Consider the following 20,434-nt stretch of genomic DNA (forward strand, 5'->3'; position numbering starts at 1 on the left):
AACTGTAGTTTAGTTCAGAAAAACACTCAGAAATGGTTGAAATCGTAAACGCTGTGATGTTTTAAACGCTAAGAGCTTTTATTTTGAAAAACCGATGAACACGCGCTAATCTCATTGTGTCAGTTTGACACGAGCACCTCCGTTGAGCACGAGACCGTGTCGGATTGGAGGTGAAAGCAGATTGCGACATCGCAGTTGGTCGGGGAGGATCCGCGCGGAGAGAAAGCGAGGTGTTCGCCGTGACTCAGTTCAGCGGAAGTGGAGCTCGAACAAAGTCTCTGCGCAACAGGTGTCCGCGTTCATGGTGGTTGTGTGTCTCCCTGTTTAAAACGCTCTCAGGTGGAGAAAAGTTTCCGTCGGTTAGAAGAGTAACAACATGTCAAACCTCCGACCCAGACTGTGTCTGCTGGAGAAAGGATCCCAGGGCTACGGGTTCCACCTGCACGGGGAGAAGGGCAAGACCGGGCAGTTCATCAGGCTCGTGGAGCCCGACACTCCCGCCTCCGAAGCCGGGCTTCTCGCGGGCGACCGCCTGGTGTTCGTGAATGGGGAGCGCGTGGAGGGCGAGGGCCACCAGCAAGTGGTGGCCAGGATACGGGCCACCGCCGGGGCTCTGGAGCTTATCGTGGTGGACGCCGACACGAGCGAGCTGCTGAAGAAACACAGCCTGCAGTGCCAGAGGGAATACGCCACGGAGGGGATCCCCCTGCCCGGCGCGGACAGCGACTCTGACCGCGGGGACGCGCAGAGCAACGGCACCCCGAGAGGACCCACTCCGGTCCCGCGGGAGAACGGGGACGCCTCCTCGGAGAGGTCGGACAGGTCGGGCAGGCCGAGTATCGACTCCAGCACGAAGGTAAAGCACAGCGACTCACTCGGTGTACCCAAACCGGTCTTTATGTTATATGTTGTGTTATTGAACAAATGTAAAGCAAAACATCCTGAGAACTGATGGGTGAAAGGTCAGATGTTAACCTCTTGACCTGTGAACAGGAGTGGGATGGATAGATAAAATCTCGTTATAACCGTGTATGAGAATATAACTATACATGGCTTTTTGTCTATAAACACTCACAATAAGTTGATGTTGTTATTAATATCTCCAGAAGTGACTTGAAAAAGCTGCCTCGCTCACTATTTTGTCCTTTACTAATGGTTTGTGATGACCTTATTTAAGATTATTCACTAAAATAGATGTTCACTAAAGATGTCTGTCCTATCTTTGATAGATAATAATAAAACAATGATCTGATGATTATATGAAAAATGATCCTTATCATGGAAATGTACCACAATGATCTTATTATGAGTGTTTTTACAATAATAAAACCCTATAATCTTGACTATGGAAATGTATTCTTGGCCTTTGGATCAGTGTGTTACAAAACACCTCCAACTCAAGGTCCACCTACTTTTATGTTGCCTCATAATTATTTGATCCACAATCAGTTTCTTAGTTTTAAACAGTTGTTCTTGTTGTTGTTTTTTTACTATCTATAAACAAAAACTTCTGGCTGATTCAACAAGTTAAAAACGTCATAATAAAGGCACTTTATCACTTAAAAAATGTGCCATGAAGCATTGTTAATCATTGATTTGCAGCATAATTTACAATGCCATAATCCATCCAGAGCTGTTAAAGGGATCGCTACCATGGCAACAGTAATCTGTCGCTGTCCTTTGACACGTATCATCACGCTATACGTTGACGACAGGCATAAGTTGCGGTGTAAGGTCAGAGAGGTCATTAAAACACAATTCATTCCATGTTATTACATTACGGGAGTCAGATTCACGTCTCGTGTGCGTCATCCATAACAGCAGTGCCCCTGCTTTTATCTACTTATCTGATCTGAGGCCAGCCCTGCCTCTGAGCTGCAAAGGTTGTGTGGAAATTGATCCCCTATTAAGTAGGCACTTCCAGTGCCAGTGAAAAGCTATAAGCTCAGACAGAGAGGTGACGGAGCACCGTGAAATGTGCCAGGTATCTACTCATTCCTGTTCAACGGAGTCTTTGTCATATAAATGCCTGAGAGTGTCTCTGCCTTCCTGTCTTGAATTCCCCGGCAGGTTTGGCTTGTCGGACCAGAAGCATTTGTCATGACAAGTTCATGTCAACTGTTAACTTTCGGAGATGAGAATCGACATCAAAGGATAAAAAAAATAGTGCTTTTATTGCATCATTTTGATGATTATTACAATTAAAATAATTGAATTGCACTTATTTAGGCCAGGATAATCATGGCGTGAGTAAGTCTGGGCCCCGATTTCAAATGTTGTGTAACAGCAGTGCAAAATAGCCGAATTATAAAGGTGTTCCTTCTGTGTGGATTTCTGAGAAAAGAAAGTGTTTCTTGTTTGGGGCTTACTAGAAGAATAATAGGATACTCGAAGGGGTCAAGGGTCAGCTACAACACAGCGTGGAGTTGCTGGTAGCGATTCAGCGTTGAGAATTCCCATACTGATTGATTGAGAATGCAACTTTGCAGAACGGGTCTTATCTGATTGATGCTAGCCAAGCTAGCGTCTCAGCTCAATCCTGCAAACAGTAGGCTAACAGTAATAAAGGAGTGTTTGTTTTTAGTCTTTTACTATGTTATTGACCAACGTGGAATTTCAATGGCAATGCTATCAACGCTGATGCTTTGGGGCAATCATAATTGGAAACAAATTTTCCATTTTCTATGACTTTTTTGTCATTTCAAGCCCTCCAAACAGGAAGTTGGTTAAACCATTCAGTGTGTGGTTTGGCTGGTTACCCATGATGCCCTTCTCTTTGTTGATCAACAGCCCGATAACGTGTTTATTTGCGGAAGCCGATCTAAGTCACACCAACATATTCGAGTAAAATCAATTCATTGCAGTGGAATGGCTGATTCCACTGTCAGCAGATGATTCAGATCTGCTCCATTATTATAAATGAGATGTCCGAAATATATGTGTCCCCTGACCTCCAGTAAGTGAACGGCCCAGTCTGGCTGGGATGCTGCTCACCTCCAGCTACATTCCTCCCTGATGGGAGAGTTGGCGGACTGATGGACTTCTGCTGGCCTCTGATACCAGCCTCTCAGCGGGACACACTCGAGTGCGTTGGCCAGTGATGACGTGAAACCAGCCCCGCTGAGCCACAATCGTGGTTACCCTTCAAACAATAGTCCTTTCACCAAACTTTTTTTCTCCACAACAAATTAAGCAAAATCCTCATGTTGATAGTCTTGGCAACGCCTCTGATATCTAATACTTTTGCACGTCGCTCTCTCCCTCGGAGATAAAAAGCACAAACTGAATGAGCATGTCATCATATTATGGTAACATCCTGGCCTCCGGGCGACTCAGCCCTCCGCCACGCCGAGAGGCCTTCTAACGGTCACCATAGAGATCCCGGGCAGCAGAAAGAGGCTTTGTGTGCTGTGTTTGCATGGGGAGAAAGGCTTGTGGGCCAGGGAGGAAAGGAGAGAGGACTCTCACGCCTCAACAAGGAGGCCACGCTGACCCTGAAATACCTCCACCCTCACTTAACACACACTGGGAAAGTGAGAGGATGCAGGAGTGTGGGCTGGTCACAGGATTAAACAGCCGTTTGTTCTGTCCTTGTGGATGTGAACATGTCAAACAAATGACGAACTAATAGGATTCTAAATGAATGGTTGAGGCCAGGTTGAATATAATGAGGTTCCTGATGAAAAGTCGATGTTTTTCCCCTCCTGACTCATTATATTTGCACCAGTTGTCCACCTGCTGCTTGCTTGGACGCCCGACTACCTGAAGACTTTGAACCTCAGACTCAGAAGGACGGCCTTGAGGCAGCGCTCATCCTTCCAAAGAGGGGTGGTTTCACAACGTCTCTTATCTCTCGGCTCATATAAGCCTGGAAAAGAACAATCAATCTGCGATTTTTATTGATCCAAGAGCAGTGAATGTGATAAATCAAGATTGTCAGGTCAACGTTGTCACAGTTGCTTGAGTTTAGTCCAAGTTCCTGCATTAGATTAGAGATGGGCTTGGATCTCTACCGTCGTGATTTGTTCAAATCAGCACAGGAGTCTAAACCTATTAGTATAATAATGTTTTAGTGTATTATTTAAGTGAAAAGTATTTTCCCCATATTGTCCTGAAACAATGTTTTCCTCAAAGTCGTCTGCCAGCTACCTTTTTAGAAATTCCATTGAATAAATGTTCAAAGTGAAAATGGAAAGTGTACAGGAAGAACATGGAGTGCATTATTGATACTCAATTACCATATCTTTATTTAAGATTTCACAGAACACAAACAATAGAGTTTCTTACGAAGGAGAACTTTATTTTATTAGTCAGACTGAGTCTTGAAGGCGTCGCTGCAGGAACAACTTTCCATCAGATGTTACTTTATTTGGGCTTCCGTCCAAAATAAACTCCGAGCTGTTGGCGTCACGTGACTGACATCCTCACTGCTCCACTGTTTTCTTAGTGACAAAGTCCAAAGAAACACACACGGATACAAAATGGCCTGTTGGTTGGCCAAGCTTCCCTTATTGTCCTTTTATTCTTAGCAGTAGCGTTAACGTACTGGAGCCATTCATTCATTTTTCATCGTTTCCCACTTGAGGGTAACCAAGGACATGCTTCTACTGCTGTGATCATGCTGCTCCCTTCGGCTCTGACTGGAGCGTGAAGTTAAGCCGTCCAATGACAGACTGCCGATCCGTCAAGATGTTATCGGTGTCTTTGGCATGACGGGGATTATAATTGCATTTGCTGCAAGCAATTAGGGCGTCTTTGAAGTCTCAACCGCTCTGAGAATTCAATCATACGTTGTACGACTTCTATAAAAGAAAAAAACCCAACAGATTCTTTAAACCATCCATTTACAGCCGTTTATTCAGGTCTGGGTTGTGTTGCAGGAGCAAAGTATCCCAGACTAGATGGGATCAGGACAATAAGTGGATTGTGGTGAATCTCCATAATCGGGATGATCGTAAATATCGTCATGAGTGAATTAGAAAGGCTGTCTGGGTTGCTTTCATGCTGGAGAAGTCAAAACTAGAACCTGTTATTATGTAAGGGACTGTATAGAGGACTATGTAGGGGACTGTATAGAGGACTATGTAGGGGACTGTATAGAGGACTATGTAGAGGACTGTATAGAGGACTATGTAGGGGACTGTATAGAGGACTATGTAAGGGACTGTGTAGAGGACTATGTAGGGGACTGTATAGAGGACTATGTAGGGGACTGTATAGAGGACTATGTAGGGGACTGTATAGAGGACCATGTAGGGGACTGTATAGAGGACTATGTAGGGGACTGTATAGAGGACTATGTAGGGGACTGTATAGATGACTATGTAGGGGACTGTATAGAGGACTATGTAGGGGACTGTATAGAGGACTATGTAGAGGACTATGTAGGGGACTGTATAGAGGACTATGTAGGGGACTGTATAGATGACTATGTAGGGGACTATGTAGAGGACTATGTAGGGGACTGTATAGAGGACTATGTAGAGGACTATGTAGGGGACTGTATAGAGGACTATGTAGGGGACTGTATAGAGGACTATGTAGGGGACTGTATAGATGACTATGTAGGGGACTGTATAGAGGACTATGTAGGGGACTGTATAGAGGACTATGTAGGGGACTGTATAGAGGACTATGTAGAGGACTATGTAGGGGACTGTATAGAGGACTATGTAGAGGACTATGTAGGGGACTGTATAGAGGACTATGTAGAGGACTGTATAGATGACTATGTAGGGGACTGTATAGAGGACTATGTAGGGGACTGTATAGAGGACTATGTAGAGGACTATGTAGGGGACTGTATAGAGGACTATGTAGGGGACTGTATAGAGGACTATGTAAGGGACTGTATAGAGGACTATGTAGGGGACTGTATAGAGGACTATGTAGGGGACTGTATAGAGGACTATGTAGAGGACTGTATAGAGGACTATGTAGAGGACTGTATAGAGGACTATGTAGGGGACTGTATAGAGGACTATGTAGAGGACTGTATAGAGGACTATGTAGAGGACTGTATAGAGGACTATGTAAGGGACTGTATAGAGGACTATGTAGAGGACTGTATAGAGGACTATGTAGGGGACTGTATAGAGGACTATGTAGAGGACTGTATAGAGGACTATGTAGAGGACTGTATAGAGGACTATGTAAGGGACTGTATAGAGGACTATGTAGAGGACTATGTAAGGGACTGTATAGAGGACTTGGACTATGTAGGGGACTGTATAAAGGACTATGTAGGGAACTGTATAAAGGACTATGTAGGGGACTGTATAAAGGACTATGTAGGGGACTGTATAGAGGACTATGTAGAGGACTGTATAGAGGACTATGTAGAGGACTGTATAGAGGACTATGTAAGGGACTGTATAGAGGACTATGTAGAGGACTGTATAGAGGACTATGTAGAGGACTGTATAGAGGACTATGTAGAGGACTGTATAGAGGACTATGTAAGGGACTGTATAGAGGACTATGTAGAGGACTGTATAGAGGACTATGTAGGGGACTGTATAGAGGACTATGTAGAGGACTGTATAGAGGACTATGTAGAGGACTGTATAGAGGACTATGTAAGGGACTGTATAGAGGACTATGTAGAGGACTATGTAAGGGACTGTATAGAGGACTTGGACTATGTAGGGGACTGTATAAAGGACTATGTAGGGAACTGTATAAAGGACTATGTAGGGGACTGTATAAAGGACTATGTAGGGGACTGTATAGAGGACTATGTAGGGGACTGTATAGAGGACTATGTAGGGGACTGTATAGAGGACTATGTAGGGGACTGTATAGAGGACCATGTAGGGGACTGTATAGAGGACTAAATGCAGGACTATGTAGAGGACTGTATAGAGGACCATGTAGGGGACTGTATAGAGGACTAAATGCAGGACTATGTAGAGGACTGTATAGAGGACCATGTAGGGGACTGTATAGAGGACTAAATGCAGGACTATGTAGAGGACTGTATAGAGGACCATGTAGGGGACTGTATAGAGGACTAAATGCAGGACTATGTAGAGGACTGTATAGAGGACTATGTAGGGGACTGTATAGAGGACTAAATGCAGGACTATGTAGAGGACCGGTTGTTGTCGGCTGTACCATGCTAGTTGGTTAGTTAATCAGGCTCAATGGACCACGATTTGTGTAAAATTGTATGCAGACACTTAAATTGAAGTCGGGTTCATCTGTGAAAATACTTCCACATTTAATCTGCGAAGGCATTATAAACATAATCAGCAGGTCTGAGTCATATGAGTAACGATTTACATACCAACCCATGAATTCAGTGTACCTTTACACTCCTAGTCCTACATTTGCATATAGCCAAGGAACTCATTGAAGCATCTCGATGAACACGTTTTTTTATTTTTTTTATTGCTCTGTTCTATTTATTCACGTATGCTCACACTCACAGCAGGTTCCTCTGTCAGCAGACGAGCTGTTCACTGTTGGGGTGGAACCATCGGGGGAAACCACTTCCTGTCCTTGTAGTGGGTGTTTCAGCGCCGAAGCTACATCTGTTTGTTTTGTTTTGGTTTGGTTACATGTCATGGCAGATCTGATGTGAAGCGTGTGTTGCTTGTGTAAGCTAATAACTTCCTCCAGCAATAAACACAAAGCTTAATGTAACAATGCTTCAGTCAGTCGGTAGTGAACACTACACTGACTTCTATACAACGAGGGTGCAACATGGCGGCTCCCTATGTAGATATGAAGGGCTCATTTCAAGTAAACGAAAAGAGGAAGTGGGGATTATGTGTTGAGGAATTATGATTTATGTGCACTTTATGACTTCACACCTTTTCACCGCATTGACCCTGACAATAAAGAGGAAGGGAAACTGGTTTATAATGGGTTTGATACAGGTTTTCCTATGTGACTCCCTGTAGTGGGTGGACCTACATTCCAGCTGTTATTAACTATTTCATATTTTAGACTACAGCAAAACCACAGCACAGGCATCAGAGAATCTCTGTGCACTAGGAGAGTTTACATTGCAGTTATCCCGATCAGGAAAGGGATTTATAGAGGAAGTACGGTGCCGTTTCCCTGATATCGTTGTCTCGTAGTGTTTTACCAACACTCTTAAGTTAGAGAGATGTAGCTCTTTTTCTCAGTGTCATTGTGCCCAGATAGTCATAAAGGTCCCGGATCACTCAGTGTTTAGTGTTTCACCCTCAGTTCAAGGTCCTCCCAGCTCTCATGTGACACCAGGTTGGAACACAGGATCTGATGTTTAACTACAAGCTGTAAAACCATTAACCTTTGAAGGTTCGGGAGTTGACAATGGTCCTCCTCTTTCGCTATCGCTGATCCCGCGTTCGCACCACGGCTGCTCGTGGCGGATCGTAAACCAGATGTTATTTCCATGTTGGTACAAAGGGTCACGGCTGAGCCTGCAGCCCGCATCTCTGCCACCGAACTTTCTATTTCTGGTTGCTTTGTGCTGAGTCACCACCAGGCTGCAGGTGCTGATCTGCGATTAACCTTTGACCTCTCTGCAGAGGAAGACAAAGGAACATTTCCTGTGAAAGTTGAACCTCGACTTTCAAATTTTCACGACTCATCAGTCGTCATAAACGAATGGTTTCCAACTTCTCCCAGTACGTCTTCCTCATATTCATACTGGGACATGTTGGAAAGTTGTTGTCTGACCAGTATCTTCTTCTCTACGTTGAATAAACCAACGTCCAGCGGTATCTCATACAAGCTTGTTCATCTCACCGCTTCCTGGTTACAAAGTCCAATCAGAGCCGGCCAGATAACTTTTGACCAATGGGATGCAGCCAAGGGATCAGGTGTTCTTTGTGCAGCGAGAGTGAGCTTGTTAGCTCCACCCGGGCCACTTACGTAAACTGGAAGCAGCCGGGCATTAACAACAAGTAGACCCAGAAGCTGCTTCTAGCTTCGGATGCATAAATGTGTACATTTTAATGACTTTTATTAGAGAAATACAATGATTAAAAAAACAACAACACAGTGAAGTTGAATCACATCAAACCCAGAGACTTTACAGTCTCTAGAGTGTTTTGCTAGATCATACTTCACAACAGCATGGCTAAGAATGTTGAATTATGAATTCTGCTCTGCTGCAACTTTCACCATTAAGGTATCAGATTCTAGTTGGCCAGTCACATGTCACACATGCTGTAGACACATTTCAAACGAGCTTCCTATCTGGTGGTTGCCGTAGCAACAAGCGCTACAAGCCGCATTAGCGGCGGCATGTCTGAGAGACCGTCGGACTCCATCCAGAGGTGTCATCGTCGTACAGCTCTTTGCTGACACTGTGGTTTTCCTGTGCAGGCTGTGAAACAGAAACCTCTCTGGAAAGTCCGAAACGAGCAGTCAAATGTTACCGGAAATGCACCAAATGATTGAGAGATGCTGGTGCGATGTTGTGTTTATATGTATCAATATTAGGGCTGTCAATTAACGCGTTAATTCTTTTAATGCATTAACGTTTTTGGCCCTCTGGAGTATAAAAAAACAAAGATGGAACAATCGATAAACACACAGCCTCATAAAACTACTATCATACCAAAATACTTTTGCAAATTAGCATCTAATCCAATACAATTTTTTAATATCCATTATTATCTAAGTATCGGCTTCCTGTTCTTTTCACCTCACCTGTTCTATTATCTTTATTATCGTCATCATCTTTATTAACAGCCACTGGTTATGTGGACTTTGTCATGAATATGTGACTCCTCCCATGATCACACTGACTCACTGGGGATGTTATTCATCAACCGTGCTGACTTCATAGAAACCTTTGGATCAATGCTTGATCCACGTTGGTGGACGAGATGCGTCTGTGTGGACCGGGTCACTTTGCAGGGAATCATTAGCTGGGTCTGCAGATAGCTGTGGTTTTATCAGATGGATGGTGTACGGTGGTGGGTGGGGACATTTCACGTCTTTTACTGCCTCATGCACATTTTAGCTGTAAACGTGTTTGTAGGTTTCCTCGGTCAAGACCTTTAAATCTGTCTTTTTGTCTTATATAATTATATGATAATGTATATATAATGAGTTTAGTCACATGGATGTGAAACCAAATTACACAAAAGAAAGGGGGGGAAATGAAGAGATACTAATTTGAAATTAAAAAATGTTTGAAAATCAGACAGTCGTTAAAATAAATTGGCTCACAAACTCATAACATAGATTTAAAAATCTGACTTATTGGAAAATATTTTAGAATTGAGCATACTGTAAAAAAATATATATATATATTCTGTTTTGCGTTTTAAAACTTCATCCGTTAATTTTTTTTTCTGGCACAAATGGACTTCCATACATTTCTGCAACACATCCCCATAAATAGTCTACAGTTGACTTCAGGACAGAGTTGAGACTAATTATCTTGTTTACAGAACACAACCATGAAAAATGTAGATATTGACGTTTTGTAAAATGACAACACCTTTTATAGAGTTGGACTCTTTTTTTTGGAATTGGAAGCCAATCAACAATCCTTCCCAGGAGTCGTGTGATGAAGATCATGAAGTCGGGGTTCTTACAGTAAATGGTTAAATAAATGTAGAGGTGGCTCACCTGCACATGGGATTAGACACTTAGCCAGCCGTACAGTAGGTCACAGCAGGATTAACCACTGAGCAGAGATCTGTTACATTTTCATTCAGTTAGGAAAGGAAGTCACATGTAGTGGACTCTATAATCCTATTATTATATATTATTATGTTATCCTGTGTATGTTTATATGACCTCATGTGAGGCCCAACTTAAACAGGGAGGTTACATGACGCACATAACTAGTCATTTAGAAGAAAGCTGTAATGTCGTAGTGATGTGGAATCTCAGATTGACGTAAAATACTTTAATTGCACCAAAATGGATTGAAATTGCACCGACTGAAAGAAGCATCACGTCCTTCTTTGCTTAAGTTGGAACCAGACTTCCACATGATCATCATAGCTACAGTTTCTTACGAAGCGGTGGATTTTTTGCATGATATCATGTGTATCACCAATAATGATCTATATTTTATATTTTTAAAATATCACTTTTTCAATACCGGTTTATCGCAACAGCCCGAGTCGCAACAAGTTATCACAACAAATACAAAAAGGACTTTTTTGTTAAGAAGATTGTCGATTATTATTATTTATTGTGTCACAGATAAGGCACACATCTTTTTAAAGTAAATATAATTTTTAGTGAGCAACAATCAAATAATCTTCAATGACATAATCATAAATCATCAAGGTCCCCCTGTATTTTTGTATCGTCCCATGCCTCGTGATATTTATCAGTAACATAAAAGAAGCTGGAGTCCACATGATGCTGTATATCACTGATATTATCAAATATTAATATTAATAACAGATTGTTATTGTGTTATTGTGTGCAGGAGGAGAGTGGCGGGCCACGGCCTCGACTCTGCCACATGAAGAAGGGAGCCGGCGGCTACGGCTTCAACCTGCACAGCGAGAAGACCAAACCGGGTCAGTTCATCAGGGCTGTGGACGACGACTCCCCGGCCCGCCTGGCAGGCCTCAAACCACAGGACAAGCTGATCCAGGTACACGAATCCAACTCGCCCCGTTCACTCAGAGGGAGAGTGGTCAGAAGATTAGAAGAGTGCCACGTCGATGCAGATCCATTAACAGTTCTCAGACTCACACACCGGTTGTTCCCATTGTCTGATAGTGAGCATGTTTGCTTTTGTTTGTATCAGCTGCAATCCTATTACATCAGTGTGCAAACAGGAAACTGGATTCCCAGGAGCTATTAGGCTATTTTTAGATGGAGACTTCTACGTAGCTGTTATGGTTTTTTTTTGTGGGTTTCACCTATTGGCTCCGGTGTGAAAGCATGTTAAAGGAGTAGAAAATCCACATTTTCTGGATCGCCGAGTGTGACGAGCGGCCCTTCTGGTCATGTGGAAACATGGTCGTCCACCGTTAATCCACTTAGCGCGTCTGTGGGCTGAATTACAGCTGCTCAAAGCGTCTGCTGGGCCTCTCACATGCAGCAGAGAGTTCGACGAAAAACAGGACGGCGTCCAGCTTTTACACGTCCAAACAGAATGCTTGGAATTTGCTGGGGTTTTCTGGGGAGGGCGACCGGAGAGGAGTACGGCGCTCCCCACCCACCTGTCCACTGTGGGAGTAGCTGAGATTCCAGGACGGTATTCCCACATCAGCTCTTCCTCCCACAGGAATTCTTTAGTGGCTTATCTCCCTGGAGGCTTGATTAGTTCCAACTCTGGGAGAATGTGTGTGTGTGTGTGTGCCGCGCCCTGTAATAACACTCTTACCAAACCTTTTCAAACCATCACTCTTCTGTCATCACTGCGTTCGTTCCGTCTCACCGCAGTCACACTATTGTTGTCCCGACAGGAACAGCATCGTTCACTCACTTGGTGTGACGCCACCTCGTTTATTAGCCAATACTCTTATCGTCCTATTCCAAAGATTAGTCCAAATAAATCCAGTTCAATATCAGTATCAGCAATATCAACATCAATAGATCTTATTTCCTCTCCTCCTCTGTCTCCTCTCTTCCTGTCTCATGTCCTCTCCTCCTCTGTCTCCTGTCCTCCTGTCTCTTCTCCTCCTCCTGTCTCTTCTCCTCCTCCTGTCTCCCCTCCTCCTCCTGTCTCCTGTCCTCCTCTGTCTCCTGTCCTCCTCATGTCTCCTGTCCTCCTCATGTCTCCTGTCCTCCTCCCATCTCCTCCTCCCGTCTCCTGTCCTTCTCCTGTCTCTCCCCTCCTCCTCCTGTCTCTTGTCCTCCTCCTGTCTCCTGTCCTTCTCCTGTCTCCCCTCCTCCTCCTGTCTCTTGTCCTCCTCCTGTCTCTTGTCCTCCTCCTGTCTCCTCTCCTCCTCTTGTCTCCTGTCGTCCTCTTGTCTCCTCTCGTCTTCTTGTCTCCTCCCCTCTCCTCCTCCTGTCTCCTGTCTCCCGTCCTCCTCCTGTCTCCTCTCCTCCTCCTGTCTCCCCTCCTCCTCCTCCTCCCGTCTCCTGTCTCCTGTCCTCCTCCTGTCTCCCCTCCTCCTCCTGTCTCCTGTCCTCTCAGGTTAACGGCATGTCAGTGATCGGCATGCAGCACTCCGAGGTGGTGGCGGCCATCAAAGCAGGCGGAAACGAGACCACGCTGCTGGTGGTGGACGCTGAGACGGAAGAGTTCTTTAAGAGATGCAACGTGGTGCCCGCCGTGGAACACGTCGCCGGTAAGACACGAGGCAACGGGTCAATGTTTAAAGAGCAAGTACAGAATGATCAGACATTCAGTTTTTAACCAGAGAGTAAAAGATAACGTGAGGCTTCTTCTTGTCCTCTCTAGGACCTCTTCCTGGGCCAGCATCAGAGGAGGAGGAGGTGAGGACCACTGCATACACACACACACACACACACACACACACACACACACACACACACGTACGTCCTGGAAAAGCCCCACTGATCCTCTCTGGACATTCCTTGTAAGAGATTAGGAGTTCTGGACAGTGTTGTGTGAAGCCTCCTGGCTGTGCTCATGTGTTTCCTGTCAAGACTGAAATGTAAAACACACAGATGCAGACCTGAGTCTGACTCACAACATGTTACACACACGCAACGTTGTCTTGCGCTGCGTTCACGTGCAAAAACAAACATCGCCTCATGTTTTCAGGTTTTAATATCATTTTTGGTAGTAGCCTCATCATCATCTTGATGTGTAAAATGCATTTAATAACTAGTGTGAATTAGTCGACAGTGTTGGTATAACATTCCACAGGCAATGCAGGGAGAGTTTATCAAATGTAAACACTCCCAACCCCCACCCTTTCTCTCTCTCACACACACACACTCACACACACACACACACACACACACACACACACACACACACACACACACACACACACACACACACACACACACACACACACACACACTCTCACACACACACACACACACACACACACACACACACACACACACACACACACACACACACACACACACACACACTCTCTGACAACATGGGAAAAGTGAATTGGCCCCTCTGCTGACACTGTGGCTGACCCTTCGCCATGGCAACAAGAGCTCACCAGTGTGTGTGTGTGTGTGTTTCTCTTTCCTCTGTCCTGGAGGATCATGGGATTGAAGTGGGTTTTAACTCTCGGGGCAAGTCGGGGATTATGCTAATGAGATGACTAACGAGCGCTGTTCACATACTCACACATGCGGACGGATTCTCTGCTGCGGCGACAACAACCGCTCATTCACCAGCGATTACGTAACGCGGCGCTCGCTGTCGGCGCTCGCGGCAAGCTGACTTTGATCATACTCGCATACTGATTTACCCACAATCCATCACTCTAAAACAACGTCGTAACTTCAACATTTAAATGCACACATCGACGTCGATGCAAAACAAAAACATCTATTTACCCCCCTTTTTTAGGATGATGGCGTTATGAAATATGATGACAGACGATAAACCTCAATATATATCATGTATTTTATTTCTGACAATAATTGATGAGGATGGAAGGGTGTCAATTACATAGTTATTAAATAAATATGGCCAAAACATTAGTAAATTAACAGTTTTTAATAGTGTTTTTTCTTTTTAATGAATGCAGTTTTAATATGTGATGCATTATTTAAATGTTTGTGTTAACATTAAGACAACCAGACACATATTCATCAACAACAAATACAGGGAAGACCCGATACCGGGGTTTTTAAGGTGGGTTTGGGTTTTTAAGGTGGATCGGGATCGGCCGATCCAATTAAATTTAATGGCCGATCCATATTTAATATTTCCCATGATTCCATTGTTACGTCTGTTGGTTGTTGTTGTTGTTCTATTGCATCAGCCGCCATTATTTGTTGGAAAGTGGAGCGGACACATAGGTTAGCTAGTTTAAAAAATCGGTATCGGAAAACCGGTATCTGGAAATATCGGGATCTGATCAGAACGAAGAACGTGGAAAATATCGGAATCGTATCGGAAGCTAAAAAATGAGGTCGGGACGTCCCTAGTTTGAGCCCAGATGTGTTTGTCCTGTTTCTGAATGAGGTCATAAACAGACTGTCCACGATAAGAAGGGAAAGTACAGTTGTTAATGTGTTAGCGTGTGTTTGTGGTAAAAGCTTCTCCAAGCCACGAGAAACCTTCATCATGCGGTTTGCAGCGTATCGTAGCATCTGTCCAAAGCTTCTTACAGAGTTTATTTTAAGAAGAGCAGGAAGCAACACATTGAATTGCCAATTTCATAAATACATAAAGCGACATAAACATCCTGTCGGTCAGATGTAGACGGTGGACGCGAGCCGGGACGTGTTCATGTTTCCACCAGTTCTCAGATTAGTGCTGCTGACACTAAGCCTCGGCTTTAATAAGTGAGTGATGAGAATATGATCAAGGCACGCTGCCAATGAAGGGTTGACTGACATCAGCGGTGGACTGCCCCCTGCTGGACAACACTTTAAAATCACCCACATCACAAAAACAGAGTTTTAGTTTCACCAGTCCAAGGGATCAGCGATCCCAGGATTATTTCTCATTAGTTTGTCATTGATAGAGTGTAATAATCTGTAATCTGATGATTGTTGGGTTTTTCAGGCAGTGGTCGAGGTGAAGACTAAAGTGTCCGCCAGCTCTTCGACCTCCAGCGCCTCGTCCAGCAGCTCCCTGCCAGCAGCCAGCAGCTCCCTGCCAGCAGCCAGCAGCTCCTCACCGGCACAGGTAGATTATATATATTCTATATATATTTAGACGAGATCAAAGGATAGACAGAAATAATAATAATAATAATAATAATAAAACACTTAATTTATTTGGGAGCTGTCAAAGCTTCTGGCCACAGATTTGGATTGAAAGCTGCTTTTCCATGAACTGGATCCAGAACCCAGAACGCTCCAGTCTGCTAGAGAACTGTGTCACACACGTCGCCTGAATTAGGATTAATTTTTGACAGCTGGGTTTTTTGAATTATGATACTGGTAAGGAGTTGAATCGAGCAAAAGGACTTCCATTCATAGAATGGAACTATTTTAAAACATCATTTTGAGAGGTGTTGCGATATATTGAGTAAAACCTAAAAACATATCATGATTTTTGCCCTGAAATTACTTTTTTTTTAACCCTCTATTGTTGTTTCCGAGTCTGCATTGATTTCAGTTTTCAATCACAACGTCTTCATCCTTTTCATGGTGACTCCAGGTGGAGCCGGCTCCAGCAGCAGGCGGTCTGGGTCTGGGTCTGTCGCTGGCTCAGGCCCGAGAACGAGCCCGCCAGAAACGAGTCGCCAAGAAAGCCCCGACCATGGACTGGAGCAAGAGGAACGAACTGTTCAGCAACTTATAAACGTCATCATCGTCTTCATCTTTCTTCATCAGGTTCCAGCCGACTCCCGACTCCTCTCCACTCTGTCCGTTCTCTGAATTTGGTTTTTAACTCGACCGTTAACGTTCTTTCGGAACATTTTCAGCTTGTTGTTGTTCAACAGTATTATGTGATGATTTTCATTATGTTTTGATTTAGTTTTGCACTCTTCCTTCATGTTTTAATAACGGTTGATGTCACACAGGAATGAATGTTAATATATTGAGAAAAGAGAAATGATAATGTTTGGCTTTTCATATGAAAAAAAGGTCCATGTAAGGAATTATGGGGCAAAATGGGGGGGAACATAATTATTGGCAGATTTTAAGCCTGAATTTTAAATTACATTTTAAAGGAAGGTGAGATTTTGAATGTCTGCAATCAGCAATTAGAATGAAAGAATATCCATTTTTTTTCTGTGGTGACTACCTGTGAACGATCAATGCTAAATACGGTTTCTGGGGCCCTTGTTGCCATGACGACACGCGTTTCTGATGGAAGGGCTGACCTGTTTGTAGACCACGTGTCTGTCCGGCTGTCATTCTGTCATCGCTCAACATTAATTACACTTTCTTTCCCTTATTGCTCTTTCTAGATGATTGTACATACATGAATAAATGACATTTTATTTTCTGCAGGAATTTAAAGCTGCATCAGTTGGTCTGAGTCTGAAATGTGCACAAGTGCTGATGCTGTAGAATGTGCTGATGAGTTTTTGACAAATATAATATTTGGATCAAATGGAAACGTCTGGTTTGTAATGCACCTGTGGGGAAAAAAACATCTTAAAGTTGCACTAATCAGTATTTTTATCAGCTGGGAGGCAAAAAGTCCAGCATTAAACCTTCGCTGATGTGAAATCACCTGGACGACCACGTCATCAGTACAAATTCTCCTTTTAATCATTTCCAAGATGAAACAGAATGCAATGGACATAATAATAAAAAATAACAGGCATCCATCAAAGTCGACCAGAGGGATTAACGGTGTTAAAAATGTGATGATTTGATGTAAAAATGCCTCACAACCCTAAAGACGTGACGCCGACTCCCTGATTTCTGTCACAGTGCAGCTGAATCTTCTCCTGCAAAGCTTTGGGAGGAACTTTGTGAGCCGAGTGCATCTGGAAGAAAAGTTTTAAGCTTTTAGTGTCGTTTAGTCGATGTCTGACGGGACTCGTGAACTATTAACAGAAGAATGGTTTAGTCCGTATAAAAGCGAGGGATCGGTACATTAACGTAAAATGTAACAGAACAACCGAGTTCCCCTACAATAAGTTAAATTTATGATCTCTTTGAGAAATCATGAGTTTTTCTCCAATAACGTGTTATGTTGTGTATGTGGACTCATCACCACATCCATAGTCACATATTTAATGCGATGAAATTATTGATTCCTGTCTTTGGGTTGTAAAAAAAAAAAAGTAACACCATAAAACCAGAGCTAAGCCCAGAAGGAGCTGGTGATTCCTGCTCTTCACGCCTGGAGTTTGCTGGGAAACATAAAAAGATGCATTATACAACAAATAAGTAACACATATGATAAAAAAAATACTGATAAATATTTGTTCTGTCTCTAAAAGATCATATTTCATCTTTTTGGAGGATCATAACTTCCTTTTTTGTGATAGCTTTAATTTAAAGAGGACTCTTATTTAGAAGTATGTTATGTATGTTTATATATACACTGTATATTTATGCATATTTATGATTGGCTAGAAGTCTGGCCAATCAGAGCTCCTCTTCGTGTGCTCCAGCATGCTCCGAGCAGCGGCATTTCTCCATACTGCCACTTTTAGAATGCATAAATGCTACTTTATTTCATTTTTTAAAATTTATACGGCATTTTTAAAAATGTATCAATGGATTAATTAATTACACGTTTCAAAGTTATTGCTGTGACACACTCCAATAATACGTTATCTTTCCAACAAACAGGCCACGGTTGAAATGTTTAACTGCATCTGCCAGTAGAACCACTAGATGGCGCCCTGAGGAGAGGACGCTTTAAAGAAATAATGTGTCCTCACTGAATGCTGACGGAGCCTCACAATGCCTGAAGACTTTGGTAAAAAAAACAAAAAACATCAGGAATATGCTGCTTTAAATACAATAAACAATATGTTCCCCATGTTATACCCAATAAACAGGAAAATATACACAGTTATGCTAATATACAATAGATGATTTAAACAGTCACATGTTCAAAAACAAACGTAGAAAGATAAATACACACAGTATAAAGACTACACACTCACACGCTGATACATTTACAGGTGAATAAATGGACCCTTATTCCCGTTAGTGATAATACACTGAACACACATACTCTCTCTCTCTCACACACACACACACACACACACATCTGGAAGCTGATCTAGCAGCTGCTGTCTGTCGTCCAATCACATTCCCACGTGTGTGTCCTTTAAGGCGAAGTGCTCGCGTTGGAAAACTGGGCAACATTGAGGAAATATTTGTGCAGGAAATCCTCAAATGTGCCCTTTTTTTTTCAGAGAAATCCAAGTATCGCGTTACTGATGAAGAGGAGCCGAGCCCTCCGCGGTCTCTCTGTTCTCACAGCCTCGTCTTCATCGAGCTCGCTGGGCTTCCAACGTTTCGTCTTTTTGCTTTTTCTCCCCTGAGAAAAGGAACTTCACTCCAACATGGCGTCCAGCTGATCGGCCAGGTCATCGAACATGTTGCCGATGTCGTCCAGGATGTTCCCCGCGGCCTTCACCGTGCTGCCGCCGCTGAAACAGATCGTTACAGTGACGGTTAATGTACAGGATGTAGAGTCAAGCTGTTCTCTGAAATATTAAGTTATGGGAGACGTTATGGAGGTATCTTTTTGACATTGTGTAAATGGAAACTATCTGTATTTTTCTTTTGACATTTTTTATGGCATACTTGTGAGGGCACTCAAGCTTCCGGCCCTGTGAGAGTGGTGAGAGTCACTCACTGCAACCAGGTGTGTGTGGCACTGATTGTCTTTGATTAAGCCCAGGTGTGGGGAGCCTTCAAATACTCTGAGTCTCCAGTGCTCTGTGCTGACTCATTATCTCACCTTCAGAGGTAGTGAGAGGTTCTCCCCCCTTCTCAACTCAGTGCTTTGTGTGTATTTGTGGTTATTTGCCGTGTGTTTTCTGGGTCTCCTGGACAATTTTGGTTTTGGGTCAGCTGCTTGGCAGCGGTGGTTAGGTGAAGCATTTGAGCCCCTTCGTTTCATTAGGGAAGCCTGTAGTGGCTCTAAACAGTTTAGTTGGGTTTTCTTTCCCCCCCCTTCCCTCCTATCGCCTTGGCGATTTTGTGGTTATCCCTCTGGGGTAACTTTTAGACACCCTGGGTCCGCGCCTGCGTCCAGATCCCCCTTTCCTGACAATACTATACTTTGACTATTTCATATTTAATGTATTTAATGTTCTGACTTTTTTTTCATTCAAATTTTTTTTTAAACTGAATTTGGAGTGCATTATACAGCACAACATATATACATAATTTTCTTAAATAAAAATGAAAAAAATAATAATACTATGTAATTTTATTTAAAAACAAAAATTAAATTAAAAAATCAGAACATATATATATATTTTTTTTAAGATTTTTTATGGCATACAATATCACTTTTAAATGAGAATTTTACGGAACGCTATACTGACATTTTTAATAATTATTTATAAAAAAAATTTTGCAACCACCTGTGATGCAAACATCACAATATGGATGCTGGAAGGCTGCAGCCTGTCATGTAGACCAGTAGCACCTACCTGTCCACACTGCTCCCCTGTGCCAGTTTGTTCTCCACCACTTTGAGAGCAGCCTCCAGTGACGTACTGGTTTGCTCCAGCCTCTTCTGAGCCAGCACCTCCGGACCGGCTGCACCAGCCAGGGGGGTCCCCGCTCGCCCTGCCTGACCCAGCGGGGCCGATGTAGGGTACGAAGGGGCCGATGTAGGGTACGAAGGGGCCGGAGCTGGGGAGGGCGGAGCAGAAAACGCAACGCTCTGGACCATGATGATGTTCACTCCTGAGGGACGAGAAGTGAGGTATTACAATATGATTCAGTCACGAGGCAG

General features: G+C 43.4%; 2 protein-coding genes across 4 annotated transcripts in view; one reads left to right on the forward strand and one right to left on the reverse strand.

Annotated features, from left to right (window-relative positions):
* The first annotated feature begins 152 nt into the window (after positions 1-152).
* nherf1a (NHERF family PDZ scaffold protein 1a) lies at positions 153-17,104 on the forward strand. Its single transcript, XM_084040012.1, has 6 exons — positions 153-856; positions 11,399-11,569; positions 13,064-13,217; positions 13,331-13,365; positions 15,602-15,724; positions 16,202-17,104. Exons 1-6 carry the CDS (start codon positions 377-379, stop codon positions 16,343-16,345), a joined length of 1,107 nt encoding a protein of 368 aa, XP_083896138.1. The 5' UTR covers positions 153-376; the 3' UTR covers positions 16,346-17,104.
* A 138-nt stretch (positions 17,105-17,242) lies between these two features.
* The window catches only part of LOC311032915 (CASK interacting protein 2), a 37,741-nt gene continuing 34,549 nt past the window's right edge, over positions 17,243-20,434 (reverse strand). For all 3 annotated transcript variants that reach the window (XM_084040001.1, XM_084040000.1, XM_084039999.1), the window contains 2 exons: positions 20,127-20,385; positions 17,243-19,112 (listed from right to left, as the gene is read on the reverse strand). In XM_084040001.1, the coding sequence (XP_083896127.1) occupies positions 19,016-19,112; positions 20,127-20,385 (356 nt within the window). In that variant the 3' untranslated portion in view covers positions 17,243-19,015. The remainder of the gene's footprint in view (positions 19,113-20,126; positions 20,386-20,434) is intronic.

This window comes from Eutrigla gurnardus, assembly GCF_963514095.1.
Source record: "Eutrigla gurnardus genome assembly, chromosome: 22".
In the NCBI taxonomy this organism is placed as follows: Eukaryota; Metazoa; Chordata; class Actinopteri; order Perciformes; family Triglidae; genus Eutrigla; species Eutrigla gurnardus.

Bases quoted from the DNA above. Each gene is read 5' to 3' on its own strand.
- nherf1a (XM_084040012.1), top strand. From the start codon at position 377: ATGTCAAACCTCCGACCCAGACTGTGTCTGCTGGAGAAAGGATCCCAG. The intron at 857-11,398 runs GTAAAGCACAGC...TATTGTGTGCAG, and splicing joins GTATCGACTCCAGCACGAAG to GAGGAGAGTGGCGGGCCACG. The intron at 15,725-16,201 runs GTAGATTATATA...TGGTGACTCCAG, and splicing joins GCAGCTCCTCACCGGCACAG to GTGGAGCCGGCTCCAGCAGC.